Here is a 17,583-nt window from a genome sequence, read left to right on the forward strand (position 1 = left end):
CTGAAAAAAATGGAAAATAAGTGTACTTTCTTTATGAAACACCATTTTCCACCACCATGCTAAGAGCGGCTAATACCTAGGAATGATACCTCCTTTACGCCTGCTATTTTATTTTAGTTTACCTCTGGCCCATATATTGTGATGTGTTGCAAAAACAACGTTTATACTGTATTTACCCAAAGGTAAATGTACTGTATAACAATCGCTGATTGGATCTCAGAATTCTGTCGGCTGCTGATTGGTGTTTGGGAATTTCCAGGCGTGTATCCCAGCCCCTCGTCTCCGTCTGTGCGGCAGTAGTCTGTTTCTGGTGGGGCACTAGGCTCGCTGCAAGCGATGATAGACGATTTCCTTATTTTAAAACCTTCCAAAACCCTTTCCTTTCTCAACGGATTTGCAGTTTCTGGTTTCCGTTGATGGACTACCGAATTAACAGATGTTTGCAGGGATTGGAATAATTCGAATACAATTTTGGGAGTCCCGGGCAGAGGGGAGTCCGAGAGAAAAGTTTATATCACTGCGCGACAGGCACTCTATGGAGAGAGGGGGTGAGCGTACAGTATGGTTTCATTTTCCATACCATCTATGACTTATGAAAGGATTTAGATATCTTTAAAACATATAAATTACAGAATATACTTCTGATAAATGCCATGTTTAGCATTACGATCAAATGAACATGTATGGACACGCATGAAAAGATTTTTGCGTAAACCAGTAGAACCAGATTGCGTGTGAGTTTCGACTGGAGTCGTATACTACAGTCACTCCCAGGTAAACCATTAAATTCCCCAAAGTTTCTTCACAACGTCATCCTTGTTATATAAAATACCTATCTAAATATGGCGGGGATGAGCAATGCCCACATGAAGACCCTGGAGGACCTGACTCTAGACTCGGGCTACGGGGCAGGGGACTCCTGCAAGTCCCTGAGCCTCTCGTCCTCCAAGTCCAACTCACATCCGTTCGTGACGGCCCCGCATCGGGGCAACTGGTGGTACTACTCCGGCTCCATGAACAGTCGCAACAACAGCTGGGACACGGTCAACACGGTGCTGCCCGAGGATCCCGAGGACATCTTCTCCAAGTGTCCCCGTTTACCGGAGCTCGAGGAGTTCCCTTGGACCGAAGACGAGGTGGGAAAGATACTGCGTAAAGTAGCCGGGAACGTTACCGATGCCAGTGCGTTTCCGGTGCCGACATTATCCAATGAGGCAGTCCGGAGGCTGTCCACGCTCCTTCGCCGAGCCCTCATCCGCATTTCGAGGGAGGCTCAGCGGCTGAGCGTCATGCACTGCCGTTGCACTCGCTTCGAGGTGCAGAGCGCCATGAGGCTGGTGCTGAGCTGGGCTCTAGCCGAACACTGCATATCGGCCACGGTCAAGGCCATCTCCATGTACAGTATGAGCGCCGGGGAGCTCCTGAGGAAGGGCAAATCTGCCCGTTGCGGCCTCTCCTTCTCCGTGGGAAGGTTCTTTCGATGGATGGTGGACACCCGCATCTCGGTGCGCATCCACGAGTATGCGGCTATCTGTCTTACCGCCTGCATGGAGGCGCTGGTGGAGGAGGCAGGCGCCCGGGTAATGATGGCCGAGCGAGGGCACTCCAGGGTGGACACCGCGTCAGGCTGTGCCCCGGTGTCGGTCGAAGCTCTGGAGGGGGTGGTGAACAATGATGCGGAGCTGTGGGGGGTCCTGCAGCACTATGAGCATCTCATCTGCGGCAAGAACGCCAATGGTAAGAACATTTCTATCACTTCAAGGCAAGAGGGGTTTGTCAAAGTACCCAAAAGGTAGACCAGCTAATGTGGAATGAATGTTGGGAGCACTATAAAATGCATGAAAGTGGGCTCAAATTATATACTTCTAAATTAAGTTGCTGCTGCAACTGAAGTTGTTGCTGCCAGGCCCAGCTCTCTGTTTCCCCACCACCAAGCACCGCTCTTGACGGTGGAGTGAGTAATGTAAGAAAAAATACATTTCCTGCAATTCTACACTTTGAGCGTGGTGAGTAGCAATTTTAGCGAAATTTAAACAGGTCTTCTGCGTCTCTATGCATATTGCAATGGGGTGGAGAGAACATTTAATCATTTTATAACACATTTCATGTACTTGTACTTATTTTGCCATGACTTATGCCATTTTAATTATATTTGAGTGAGAGTGACTAACAAAATCATTGGGGGCCCCGAGGAGGTCAGGGGCCCTGGGCACGTGCCCTGTGTGGCCAGTCAGTATTTGGTGATGATAACTGTCTCCACTAATTTATCAATCTAAAAATGGTTAGCTGACATGGCTAATTGAGTGACTGTCACTAGGCAGGTTTCCATTGACCCAGTTTTATTAGACAGAAATAAATTCATTAAAAATCCTACAATGTGATTTTTCTGGATTTTTTTCTCATTTTGTTTGTCATAGTTGAAGTGTACCTATGATGAAAATTACAGGCCTCTCTCATCTTTTTAAGTAGGAGAACTTGTACAATTGGTGGCTGACTAAATCCCTTTTCCCCACTATGTATGGATGGATGGATGGATGGATGGATGGATGGATGGATGGATGGATGGATGGATGGATGGATGGATGTAATACCAGTCAAAAGTTTGGACACACCTACTCATTCATTGTTTTTTTCTAAATTGTAAAATAATAATGAAGACATCAAAACTCTGAAATAACACATATGGAATCATGTAGTAACCAAAAAAGTGTTAAAAAAAATAAAAATATATTTTACATTTTAGATTCTTCAAAGTAGCCACCCTTTGCCTTGATGACAGCTTTGCACACTCTTGGCATTCTCTCAACCAGTTTCACCTGGAATGCATTTCCAACAGTCTTGAAGGAGTTCCCACATATGCTGAGCATTTGTCTGATTTTCCTTCACTTTGCGTTCCAACTTATCCCAAACCATCTCAATTGGGTTGAGGTTGGGTGATTGTGGAGTCCAGGTCATCTAATGCAACAGTCCATCACTCTCCTTCTTGGTCAAATAGCCCTTACACCATCATGGAGGTGTGTTCGGTCATTGTCCTGTTGAAAAACAAATGGTAATCCAACTACGCGCAAACCAGATGGGATGGCATATCGCTGCAAAATGCTGTCACCGACAGTGTCACCAGCAAACACCGCCATACCTCCTCCTCTATGCGTCACAGTGGGAACCACACATGCGGAGATCATCCGTTTACCTACTCTGTCTCACAAAGACACAGCGGTTGGAACCAAAAATATCTAATTTGGACTCCTCAGACCAAAGGATGGATTTCCACCTGTCTAATGTCCATTGCTCTTGTTTCTTGGCCTACGCAAGTCTCTTCTTCTTATTGGTGTCCTTTTAGTAGTGGTTTCTTTGCAGCAATTTGACCACGAAGGCCTGAGTTACTAAGTCTCCTCTGAACAGTTTATGTTGAGATGTCTGTTACTTTTATTTGGGCTGCAATATGAGGTGTAGTTATCTTCTGCAGCAGAGGTAAATCTGGGACCTTCCTTTCCTGTGGTGGTCCTCATGAGAGCCAGTTTCATCATAGTGCTTGATGGCAAGGGGCCTTAAGCGACCACTTATGTTGCTTATACCTGGAGCCGGCCCTGGCTGCTGCAATTGAAGTTGGTTTGTGTGTGTGTGTGTGTGCACAAGCATGTGTGCATAAATCTGGACAGGAGAACATTCATTCATTGAAAGTGCAGTCAAACTCTCACCTCAGTTAAGAGCACCAGTGAGCAACACTTACACGCCCCTTTCCCCTTCCCACTCACTCATGTCTACATGTGATGGAAAAGGTGTAATGCTCAAACCTGTGGTAGGATACAATGGGTCTGCTTTGTTTGAGAAAGCTTGAGATGTGTGAGAAGGCTTTAGATGTGTCCAAAGTGATTTCACTTGTCAGGATGGGGGAAAGCAGTACAATTTGCATTTGAAATCTTAACATAGGATTTTTTTTCCTCACTTAACAAGTCATGTTTTTTATGCCGAAAAAAAAAAATTGAAGTATGGGAATAGAATAGTCACTGTCAAAGTGACTGTTTCATTTAGCATTTTACATTTTGTTCATTTAGTAGACACTCATCCAGAGTGACTTAATCAGACTCCATTCTGCAAGTACCATACCCACCTCACCAATTTGTCTCCATCAGACTTGTATTTCAGTTTATGTCCATCTTTTTTCTAGAACTGATTTTTGATCAGTGTAACAGGAAGTACAAATGTTGTCCCCTGTAACACACGATCTGATTAGAGATCAGTGTTCAAGCAAACCATTTAATCATTTATGGACTTTTTTTTTTTTTGTATTAACATCTTAATGGCAGAGTGCAGTGAAACTTGATTATCCTGTGTTTTATATATATTTCCACACTGTGGTTGGAATAATACTGACATTTTGAAAATTAAACTAATGCCATATTAGGGTAAGAGCAGTTTGAAAAGGCTCCCTGTTTTGGTGGGATGGAGTTTTGGCCTGCCTAGCGACATCACCAGGTGTTTAATTAGTTAATGGTTAAATCCATTTGAATTCAATAGCTTTTTGACAGCACCACTTTCGATTTCCCATAGCAATGGGTCTGAATACTACTAAGCCTTTGGGGCTGTACAGTTTTTAAGTAGATGACTTTGGACTTCACATTGGAGAAGACGCTCATTGGTATTGCTGCATCTGTGGCTTGAGAACGCACCACCCGCCTTTCATTCAAGCCTGAGTGCAAACCCTCATACTGGCTTTCTAAGCAATTAGATGAAAATATTTTAATTCAATTGAAATTTTGATCGTGTACAAGCTCAATTTCAGTGGTCTGAAGGGATAGATGGGTCCATTCTATTGAAATGACACCCACCCTGTTTTTAAGAGCATGTTGTGTCTCAATCGATGGCGGGCACAACACAAAAACCTTAGATAATGTAAAGTAGGGTCTAGGCTACAACATATAGATCATTTACATTTAAAGGTTTAAAAAAAATCTGATTTAAAAATATATATTTTTTATTAAAAAAGTATAATATTTTGACAACCTCGTTTGTAAGCTTTTCAATTATATCAAACTCAACCATTTATATTTTCCAGTGAATGAAGTTTTGCAAAATGGGTCAATTTGGGTCAATCTGCTTAATGTTTTGTCATTCACGTTCAAAAAGTAACTTTCTTGCCACCTCTTCCACGGACAGCATCCCTTTTGTTGAAATCAAAAGGAATGCTGTCAAAACGTGATTGAATTGAAATGGATCTACCCTAATAGACCGATAAGAAAAGTTATCAGCCAATAACAGCTTGTTTGCAGTTTCTCCTCCCCACACTGACCACTCCCAGACAGTCCTAGTGAAGTTCCTGCTTGAGAAATTGCTCTTTGCCGAGAAGCTATTTTTGTTTCTTTTGACCATTTTAATTGAAAAACAATCACAGTAAGGTGATTTTAAAATGATTTGATGTTGAGATAAAAACTTCTGCATTGGACCTTTTTAAGATCTGATTGGTGATCAGTGTTTGTGTGTGAAATTCATGTTATCCTGTAGGGCTGTTTATTATTAGGCCTTATTGGAGATCAGTGTTAGAGCAGAAAGCAGACAGTCGTTTGAAAAACACTTATGTTTGTGCTACTAAATCAACTTCCTCCTCTCCAGCTGTCTGCTCTGCTCTACTCTCTACCCTCATCCCCTTTATCTCACCCATCCCCTTCTCACTCTCCCTCCCTTTCCTACCCTCTTCTCTCCTCTCTTATCCGTCTCTCATCCTTCTCTCTGCCGTCTCCTCGCTCATCCCTATCCCATACCGCCAGTAAACTCATTGATCTAAGTCCGGTCTGGTGTTTGATCACCAGTGTTTGACCACTAATGTTGGACCAGTGTTGGGACATTGTAATGAGGTTTTGTTTGTGGCCGACCGCCGTTCTCCAGAGCAGGGCTCTTTTCACAGCCACACAATAGCCCTTTGTTTCTGTGAGCCTCCGCAGAGAAAACAAACACTATCACAGACACACACACATACACACTGACATAGGCATGAACACACACACGCAGACGTAGGCATGAGGAAACGGGTGCACGCACACACACAACCACAGCAGTGCTGGACCAAACAGCTGCCAATACAACTTCCAGTATTGTTTTTTTTCTGTTTTGTAGTGAATAGGGATCCGTTTGACTGAGCCTATTGATGAAAGCAGGTCAGGGGTTAGACACCACACTCAGCAGCACAGTGGCAGAGTTCCGCCTAGCTGGGACTGGAGCCAACAGCCATTGTGGTACAAGCAGTGATCATTATGATGATGGTCCTGTGCTCCTGATATGGTCCTGTGTGGCTGTTGGTAGACCATGGCGCTTGCAACGTTAGGATTGTGGGTTTGAGTTGATTGATACTAATGTTAGTGGCTTTGGATAACATTCATATAAACGGTATGTATTATTACAATGATGATTGGTAGTCTTTGCCAATGAATGTCAGGATCAATGACCATCACTGATGATGATGATTACAGTGGTATTTGTCGACTCCATTGTGACACTGCATTGTCAGGCTAGGCAGTTAAGAGACTCGGTCAGGATCGAACGGCACTTAACACGGCATGGCCAATGTATATCTTACAGACACACACAGCAGGAACCACAGTCAGTGGTTTAATCAAAGTCTGTCATGTTTGCTCCAGTTATCTCAGCAAGTGTTAAAAGTCACCGTTTGTCAGAACATCAATGGTAGTAGGCCGCCTACTGCATTATAAAGTGTGTGTACATACAAATACAAACACAGACACACCTCTCCCACCTTACCCCAATGCCCGGCCCATCTCATCACCCCTTCTCTGCTTTCAGGCAGGGACCTTGATTTGATTTATTATTATTATCCTGTGTCATGCAACAGCCTTATGTGTCATTGAAATATACTGCCCAGACAGGCAGACGGGTACACACACACACACACACACACACACACACACACACACACACACACACACACACACACACACACACACACACACACACACACACACACACACACACACACACACACACACACACACACACACACACACACACACACACACACACACACACACACACACACACACACACACACACACACACACACACGTGTTCTGCCATAGATTGCTAGTTTGGCTGCTCTGTAATAGTTGTCCATTTGCACTATTTGATTCCATTGCTAGATGATATGGCATCCCAATGTGATCAATTTTATTGCTATTATCACAAGCAAAATGGGAAGAGTAAGTCTTTCCTCCCATTATAATTGGGATCGATGTGTCTGGTACATTTTAGTGTGTGTGTGTGTGTGTGTGCACAGGAGTATTGATTTATGGAAAATGGAGCATTGATCTAGATGAGTGGCGAGGTTGGTTGCATTGTTGGATGGACTGTTTTCAAATTAAATCAAATTTTATGGGCCACATACAACAGGACTTGACTGTGACAGACTTTACTGTGAAATGCTTACTTATGAGCACCATTTCCAAACAATGCAGAGGTAAAAAGTAAGAAAATGATCACAAAAAATGGAAACAATTAACACAATAAATAACAATTGCGAGTGCATTCGCAAAGTATTCAGATCCCTTGACTTTTCCCACATTTTGTTAAGTTACAGCCTTATTTCTAAAATGGATTAAATAAACAATTTTCCTCATCAATCTACACACAATACCCCATAATGACAAGGCGAAAAACAGGATTGTAGACATTTTTGCAAATCTATTACAAATAAAAAACAGATACCTTATTTACATAAGTATTCAGACCTTTTGCTATGAGACTTGAAATTTAGCTCAGGTGCATCTTGTTTCCATGGATCATCCTTGATGTTTTTACAACTTGATTGGAGTGCACCTGTGGTAGATTCAATTGATTTGACATGATTGGAAAGGCACACACCTGTCAATATAAGATCCCACAGTTGACAGTGCATGTCAGAGCCAAAACCAACCACTCTCCTAGAGTGTGCGGCTCTCCTTTATTTTTTAAGTGTTCTACTACGCTAGCCAGCACCTTGCCTAAATAGATGTGCGTTTCTTTCGCCTCTAGAGCAAAAATCAAGCCACAAGGTCAAAGGAATTGTCCTTTGAGCTCCGAAACAGGATTATGTGTAACGGCAGATTTCCTCCTCTTCGTCTGAAGAGGAGGTGTAGCAGGGATCGGACCAAAACGCAGTGTGGTAAGTGCCCTTATCGTTTATTATAAAACAAACCGAACACTAAGTACTACAAAACAATAAATGTGAACATGAACGAAAACCAAACCGAAACAGTTCTGTGTGGTGACAAACACAGACACGGAAACAAACACCCACAAACCAAGTAACAAGTAAAGACCAAAGACAAGTAACGACACCTGCCTCTGAGAACCATACTAGGCCGAACACAGAAATAGAAAAACATAGAAAAACAAAACATAGACTGCCCACCCCAACTCACGCCCTGACTATTCTAAATAAAGAGAAAACAAAGGAAAATAAAGGTCAGAACGTGACATTATGTCGAGGCACAGATCAGGGGAAGGGTACCAAAAAATCCCTGCAGCTTGAAGGACCCAAAGAACACAGTGGCCTCTGTCATTTTTAAATGGAAGAAGTTTGGAACCACCAAGACTCTTCCTGGAGCTGGCCCCCAGGCCAAACTGGGCAATTTCTTGGTCAGGATGGTGACCAAGAACCCGAAGGACAACCATCTCTGCAGCGTACCACCAATCAGGCCTTTATGGTAGAGTGGCCAGACGGAAGCCACTCCTCAGTTAAAGACGCATGAGTTTGCCAAAAGATACCTAAAGACTCTCAGACCATGAGAAACAAGATGCTCTTGTCTGATGAAACCAAGATTGAACTCTTTGGCCTGAATGCCAAGCGTGATGTCTGAAGGAAACCTGGCACCATCCCTATAGTGAAGCATGATGTTGGCCTCAGACTGGGGCGAAGGTTTGCCTTCCAACAGGACAATGACCCTAAGCACACAGCCAAGAGAACACAGGAGGACCTTGAGTGGTCCCGCCAGAGCCCGGACTTGAACCAGATCGAACATCTGAAAATAGCTGTGCAGCGACAATTCCCATCTAACCTGACAGATCTTGGGAGGATCTGCAGAGAAGATTGGGAGAAACTCCCCAAATACAGGTATGCCAAGCTTGCGGCATCATACCCAAGAAGACTCAAGGCTGTAATTGCTGCCAAAGGTGTTTCAAAAGAGTACTAAGTAAAGGGTCTGAATACTTATGTAGATGGGTATTTCTGTTAGAAATGTTTGCAAATGTAAATTTTTTTATTGAGAACTGGTTTTTGTTTTTTCATTATTGGTTATAGTGTGTAGATTGATTAGGGGGGAAAACTATTTAATCCATTTGAGAGTAAGGCTGTAACACAATACTTTCCGAAGGCACTGTCAAGGCACTTGCAGTTTGTCCAATACAACCCTTGACTGATTTAACATTTTGTTGTGTTACAGCCTGAATTCAAAATGACAGTGAAAACATGTTTAAAAAAAACTTTTTTTGAATTTGAAATATTGAGTTTACATAAGCATTCACAACCTTGAGTCAATACATGTTAGAATAACCTTTGGCAGCATTTTTAGCTGTGGGTCTTTCTAGGTAAGTCTCTAAGAAGTTTTCACCTTGATTGTAGAATATTTGCACACAATTTTTAACGTCTTCAAGCTCTGTGAAGTTGATCATTGCTGTACAGCTATTTTCAAGATTTAAGTTGAAGTAAAAAATGTAACTCGGCCACTGAGGAATATTCAATGTCGTCTTGGTAAGCAACTCCAGTGTATATTTGGCCTCCTGTTTTAGGTTACTGTCCTGCTGGAAGGTGAATATGTCTCCCAGTGTCTGCTGGAAAGAAGAATTTAACAGGTTTTCCTCTAGGATTCTGCCTGTGCTTAGCGCTCTTCCGTTTCTGTTTATTCTAAAAAACTCCCTATTTCTTGCCGATGACAAGCAACCTATAACGTAATCCAGCCACTAACATGCTTGAAAATATAAAGAGTGGTACTCTGTGATGTTTTGTGTTGGATTTTCCCCAAACATAACGCTTTTTGTTCAGGACATAAAGTAAATTTCTTTGCCACATTTTTTGCAGTTTTACTTTAGTGCCTTATTTGTAAACATGATGCATTTTTTGGAAGATTTTTTTGTTGTTGTACAAGCTTCCTTCTTTTCACTCTGTCATTTAGGTTAGTATTGTGGAGTAACTGCAACGTTGTTGATCCATTCTCAGTTTTCTCCTATGACTGCCATTCAATTCTGTAACTGTTTTAAAGTCACCATTTTCTTCCTGTCTGGCAACTGAGTTAAGTAGGACGCCTGTATCTTTGTAGTGACTGGGTGTATTGATACACCATCCAACGTGTGATAAATAACTTCACCATGCTCTAAGGTATATATAAAAAAAAAACAATAGGTGCCCTTCTTTGCGAGTCTTTGGAAAACCACCCTGGTCTTTGCGGTTGAATCTGTTTGAAACTCACTGCTCGACTGAGGGACCTTGCAATTATCTTTATGTGTGGGGTACAGAGAGGCTGTAGTCATTCAAAAATCATGTTCAACACTATTATTGCACAGAGACTGAGTCCATGCAACTTCGTATGTGACTTATTTTAAGCACATTTATACTCCTGAACTTACTTAGGCATAACAAAGGAATGTAATAATTATTGACTCAAGACATTTTCCTTTGTAAGAATGAAAAACATAATTCCACTTTGACATTATGGGGTATTGTGTGTTGGCCAGTGACACAAAATCAAAATTGTATCCATTTGAAATTGTCTGTAACCCAACAAAATGTGAGGTGTGAATGTTTTCTGAAGGCACTGTAAATATTATGTTTGAGGCATATGTTTGTGCCTGGTGAATACATACAGTATATTGCACAGGCATTAACATGGCTTTTAGTTTGGCCCTCCAATATTTGGGAGTAGGGTGAAGTTGCACCTAGACGCTAATCTTGGGTCAGTTTTGCGTTTTCCCTGCTAATGGGTAAGGTTAAGATTGAGGGGAAGCTGATGTGGGGTCTGTTACTATGGGACAATTTCTCCCCCAGAGCCAATATTTGTGCAGATTAATTTTGGCTAACTTCATGAATGGTGTCACCAAACCATTGTGTACAGAGTTAAAATTGTAAGTGATGTAGCTTTAGTGGGTAGTAAGGGTTATTCCTGCAGTTCTCTCTCTTTCTCTCTGTGAGTGTCCTTCTATGGTAGGGTTGGACAATATCCAGATTTTTATACCATCATACATTTTCTGTATCATACCAGGAGGGGATTGAGTGTCTCTGCTGTAACCACAAGAAGATAGATCGAGATCTAGACACTAGCAAGTTAGCAAACCAAATGCATAGCCTTAGCCCTGAGTTGGAAATAATTTATTTGACACATCTTAGATTTCTATAGTTAGTTATAAGCAGTGGCATCGCACTTTACATAATGCTAAAACAAAGTGTTGGAGAAGAAAGTAAAAGTGCAATATGTGCCATGGGAAACAGCTAACGTCTAAGTTCCTTGCTCAGAACATGAGAACATATGAAAGCTGGTGGTTCCTTTTAACATGAGACCTCAATATTCCAAGGTAAGAGGTTTTAGGTTGTAGTTAATATAGTATTTATAGGACTATTTTTCTCTATACCATTTGTATTTCATACACCTTTGACTATTGGATGTTCTTATAGGCACTTTAGTATTGTCAGTGTAACAGTATAGCTTCCATCCCTCTCCTCGCCCCTACCTGGGCTCGAACCAGGAACCCACCGACAACAGCCACCCTCGAAGCAGCGTTACCCATGCAGAGCAAGGAGAACAACCACTCCAAGTCTCAGAGCGAGTGACGTTTGAAACAATATTAGCGCGTACTCCGCTAACTAGCTAGCCATTTCAAATCGGTTACACCAGCCCAATCTCGGGAGTTGATAGACTTGAAGTCATAAACAGCTCAATGCTTGAAGCTTTGCGAAGAGCTGCTGGCAAAACGCACGAAAGTGCTGTTTGAATGAATGATTACGAGCCTGCTGCTGCCTACCATCGTTCAGTCAGACTGCTCTATCAAATCATAGACTTAATTAACATAATACCACGCAGAAATATGAGCATTTGGTCATTAATATGGTCGAATCCTGAAACTATCATTTTGAAAACAAAATGTTTATTATTTCAGTGAAATACGGAACCGTTCGGTATTTTATCTAACGGGAGGCATCCATAAGTCTAAATATTCCTGTTACATTGCACAACCTTCAATGTTATGTCATAATTATGTAAAATTCTGGCAAATTTGTTCGCAACGAGCCAGGCGGCCCAAACTGTTGCATATACCCTGACTCTGCGTGCAATGAACACAAGAGAAGTGACACAATTTCACCTGGTAAATATTGCCTGCTAACCTGGATTTCTTTTAGCTAAATATGCAGGTTTAAAAATATATACTTCTGTGTATTGATTTTATGAAAGGCATTGGTGTTTATGGTTAGGTACAGTCGGTGCAACGATTGTGCTTTTTTAGCAAATGCGCTTTTGTTAAATCATCCCCCTGCGTTGCATCGATTATATGCAACGCAGGACACGCTAGATAAACTAGTAATATCATCAACCATGTGTAGTTAACTAGTGATTATGATTGATTGTTTTTCATAAGATACGTTTAATGCTAGCTAGCAACTTACCTTGGCTTCTACTGCATTCGCGTAACAGCCAGGCTCCTCGTGGAGTGCAATGAGAGGCAGGTGGTTAGAGCGTTGAACTAGTTAACTGTAAGGTTGCAAGATTGAATCCCCGAGCTGTCAAGGTAAAAATGTGTCTTTCTGCCCCTGAACAAAGCAGTTAACCCACCGTTCCTAGGCCGTCATTGAAAATAAGAATGTGTTCCTAACTGACTTGCCTAGTTAAATAAAGGAGTAAAAAAATATTTTTTAAATCTGCAAAATCGGTGTCCAAAAATACTGATTTCCGATTGTTATGAAATTTTGAAATCAGCCCTAATTAATCGGCCATTCCGATTAATCGGTCGACCTCTAGTACACATAGTCGATATCACTGTTTATACTTGCTTCCTGTCCGGTCTCAGTTGTGAAACACTGGCCCAAAGGTTCAGAGAGTCGTTTGTGTGTGTGTTATCAACTGTGTTTTTTGAGAGCCACAAGCAGTCAGTGAACAGGGGATTTTGATTCAACGACAAAGTCAACCATTATTTAACTATTAGTTGAGAATCTATTCCCTCTACTTGTCTAAAATGTTAATTATTTGTCGAAGCAGCCCATTGTTGTAGACTTCACTAAATAAACTTTCGTAAACTCTCTCATATTCCACTCTCTAGCTGAACCTTCCCATTGCCCTCTGATGTTATTTGGGATGCGTGCCAAATGGCACCGTATTCTCTAGTGCAAAATGTTTGACGAGGGCCCATAGATACAGGGATAATTTGGGGCGCAGAGGTTGTCTTACTCTTCGTTTCCTTCTGATGCTATCCAGCAGTTTAGTTTAATCTCATCTCACGCCAGTCTCTTCCTCCCATTAAATAACGACTCCATGACTCACTCTGAATACGGTTTACACTACAGGACAACTAATGCTGGAGAACTAGGGAGCGAGAGAGAGGGGGAGAGAGGGAGGTAGGGAAAGAGGGGGAGAGAGTGAGCGATAGGCCAGAGGGGGAGAGAGAAAAGACAGAGGGTTTTGGGCAGAGGCGCAGTGAGAGAAATACTTTTGATGCTTTCTATTGAGACATTCCCACTTACTTAAAAACACAACACTCCCCGTGATACATCCCCCCCTCCTTAAAATATAGAGTAGTGGAGAGAGAGAGAGACCCAAGACAGAGATGATAGCAATTGCATGCTGTTTTGCTTACTTTATGTGAATGGAAAACTGGAAGGCATAGTGTCCCATTTCTAGAAAGTTCTTCTGCGGCAGCAGTTTAAGACAGGTTCAACACAGACACGCACGCACACGCACACGCACGTTCAGGATCCAATGCTAATGGCTAATGTGAGAAGCAGAGGGTCTGGATTGGAATCTGGCTGGCTGGTTGGATTTTTCCTGGATGTCATTATGGTTCAACTGAGAGTTTAGTACTGGGTATCCCATAACCTCCGTGTAGAGGCTGGATGGGAGACAGGGCTGCCACCGAGACACCTGTGTAGGGAGGGAGGGAGGGAGGGAGAAGAGAGAGACAGAAGAGAAAGACATATGTGCCTGTATATGCTTGCCAAGAGACAGTTCCTGCAATGGGAGGACCATACTCACCAAAAACAAAATGCACAACTCATATTTTTCCACATTTGTCTCCAACCTTTTCCTTATCAGCCCCCTCACTCCCAGATGAAGCCCACTCAAAAGTCCATCTGTAGGATGTGATGGAGTAAGTAATTGTATGTATTTCCTCTCAGGGGTCACAGGGTTAGGGGTCTTCTTGGAATTGGTCGTGTCATGAGCCTGTCGGCACACGCCGTTCGGTCTTGGCCCTCCTTACCCACAACTACCAGAGACCTCTTTGTCCCCCGCCCCCTCTCGCATGCCGCCGGTCACCATGGCATCGCCAGCCAGACAGGAAATCAGGGGCAGCATGGGAAGAATGCCAACAATGATTTACACAATCCTAGGTTGGAAGTTTGAACGAGTTCTAAGCAGAGTGAGCCCGAGAGAAAAGGCTCTGTCCTCACTGCTTAGAGGGAAGGGAAGAGGGATGTAAGAGGGGAAAAGAAAGACAGAGAGATTTTTATTTTTACCTTTATTTAACTAGGCAAGTCAGTTAAGAACAAATGCTTATTTTCAATGACAGCCTAGGAACAGTGGGTTAACTGCCTGTTCAGGGGCAGAATGACAGATTTGTAACTTGTCAGCTCGGGGGTTTGAATTTGCAACCTTCCGGTTACTAGTCCAACGACCTAACCACTAGGCTACCCTGCCGCCCCAATTAAAGCATAATCATGCTGCTTTTTGTATAGCTTTAGCCGTTTGTTCCTTATGCTCGTGTGCCATTCATTTTGTGCTTCCAGGGTGAAAGAGAAAGAAAAATATGGGTTCAGTTCTTTACATATACCAGGTGGAACCTCATCCACCCCTTCATACGTCTCCTCTGTATGAGTACTGTTGTTCTAAGAGAGCCCCGTTTTTCCCTATAAGCACACACAGCTTTCCTGTCAAACAAGCTGTTATGTAACATATGGAAACCATTTAATTCGTTTTTTTTTTGAGAATTCTGAGAATTGTATTTATGTTTTAAGTGCCTCATCACATCCTGCTTTTAGCACCAGCTTTAGATGGAGGGTGGACACTTGAATGTGAACCGGATAGCACCTCAAAGGTTGTTAGCTCTTTATAATGGAACAACCTAGATGAGGTGTACTCAAATCTGGACTTTGAGTCCTGCTCCACTGTTGATGTTTATTATTGCCCTCTAATCAGGGACTGATTTAAACCACCAGAAACAAATTGCAATCCAATGTGTAGCTGGACTTGAGGTCCAGATTTGAGTTTGACTGACGTAGATTATTCAAATAAGGCAACTCAAGCATTTGTACCCTTACTAGAGGTCGACCGATTAATCGGAATGGCCGAGGTATTAGGTATTTTTGGGCGCCGATTTCCAATTAATTGTTTTTATTTTATATATATATATATATTTTTTTATACATTTTATTTAACTAGGCAAGTCAGTTAAGAACACATTCTTATTTTCAATGACTGCCTAGGAACTGTGTGTTAACTGCCTTGTTCAGGGGCAGAACGACAGATTTTCAGCTTGTCAGCTCAGGGTTTCAATCTTCCAACCGCACAGTTAACTAGTCCAACGCCCTAACCATTCCACTCCACCAGTAATCTGCCTGTTACGCGACTGCAGTAGAAGCCAAGGTAAATTGCTAGCTAGCATTAAACATATTTTATAAAAAACAATCAATCATAATCACTAGTTATGACTACTAATCCAGTTTAGCAGGCAATATTAACCAGGTGAAATTGTGTCATTTCTCTTGCGTTCATTGCACACAGAGTCAGGGAATATGCAAGTTTGGGCTGCCTGGTTCATTGCGAACTAATTTGCCAGGATTTTACGTAATTATGACATACATTGAAGGTTGTGCAATGTAACACAAATATTTAGACTTAGGGATGCCACCCGTTAGATAAAATACCGAACGGTTCCGTATTTCACGGAAATAATAAACGTTTTGTTTTCAAAATGATAGTTTCCGTATTCGATCATATTAATGACCAAAGGCTCGTATTTCTGTGTGTTATTATGTTATAATTACGTCTGATTTGATAGAGCAGTCTGACTGAGCAGCAGCAGGCCCGTAATCATTCATTCAAACTGCATTTTCGTGGGTTTTGCCAGCAGCTCTTCGCAAGCACAGCGCTGTTGATGACTGGCTGGTGTAACCAATGTGAAATGGCTAGCTAGTTAGCTGGGTGTGCGCTAATATTGTTTCAAACGTCACTCGCTTTTAGATTTGGAGTAGTTATTCCCCTTGTGCTGCAAGGGCCGCGGCTTTTGTGGAGCGATGGGTAACGATGCTTCGAGTGTGGCTGTTGTCTATGTGTTCCTGGTTCGAGCCCAGGTAGGGGCGAGGAGGGAGACGGAAGCTATACTGTTACACTGGCAATACTAAAGTGCCTATAAGAACATCCAATAGTCAAAGGTATATGAAATACAAATAGTATGGAGAGAAATAGTCCTATAAATACTATATTAACTACAACCTAAAACCTTTTACCCTGGAATATTGAAGTCTCATGTTAAAAGGAACCACCAACTTTCATATGTTCTCATGTTCTGAGCAAGGAACTTAAACGTTAGCTTTTTTACATGGCACATATTACTTTCTTCTCCAACACTTTGTTTTTGCATTAATTAAACCAAATTGAACAGGTTTCTTTCTTTATTTGAGGCTAAATTGATTTTTATTTATGTTTTATATTAAGTTAAAATAAGTGTTAATTCAGTATTGTTGTAATTGTCATTATTAAAAATTTAAAATAAAAAAATCGGCAGAGTAATCGGTATTGTCTTTTTTGGTCCCCCAATAATCTGTATCGGTATCGGCGTTGAAAAATCCTAATCGGTCGATCTCTAACCCTTAGGGCAGGGGTTTCACGCATGTCTTCATGATTTTCTTCAAAAGTAACACATTTATTTAATTTAATACATATCCATACAAGTCTTTCTTTATACCCCATGTTGACCTTCCCATTTTGCTGCATTATGAACAATTAATGCCAACCATCACAGTTCTAATTGCTGATGGACATAATCTTATTTGTTTGCGTGTCAGTGTGTGTGTGTGTGTGTGTGTGTGTGTGTGTGTGTGTGTGTGTGTGTGTGTGTGTGTGTGTGTGTGTGTGTGTGTGTGTGTGTGTGTGTGTGTGTGTGTGTTTTTTGAAAGTGTGCGTGTGTGCCTAAACCAAACCCCAGCCAGTTACTACTGTCAATAGGGGCCCATTTTGTGGATGGCATGGCTGTAATATTTTATTACAACTCAGACCACAGAGTGGGAAAGAGGAGAAAGGGAGAGTAGTGTAGAGAGTGCGATAGGAGGAAAGAGGGCTGTGTGCTATATAAGGCAAAGCCATCATCTACAGAGAGATGAACCTGGAGAAGAGTCCCCTAAGC

General features: G+C 42.0%; 1 protein-coding gene across 1 annotated transcript in view; it reads left to right on the plus strand.

Annotated features, from left to right (window-relative positions):
• Positions 1-305: 305 nt before the first annotated feature.
• The window catches only part of abtb2b (ankyrin repeat and BTB (POZ) domain containing 2b), a 158,273-nt gene continuing 140,995 nt past the window's right edge, over positions 306-17,583 (plus strand). The window contains 1 exon segment of the mRNA XM_046358050.1: positions 306-1,737. Within this exon segment, the coding sequence (XP_046214006.1) occupies positions 843-1,737 (895 nt within the window). The 5' untranslated portion in view covers positions 306-842.

This window comes from Oncorhynchus gorbuscha, linkage group LG01 (genome assembly GCF_021184085.1).
Source record: "Oncorhynchus gorbuscha isolate QuinsamMale2020 ecotype Even-year linkage group LG01, OgorEven_v1.0, whole genome shotgun sequence".
Taxonomy (NCBI): domain Eukaryota; kingdom Metazoa; phylum Chordata; class Actinopteri; order Salmoniformes; family Salmonidae; genus Oncorhynchus; species Oncorhynchus gorbuscha.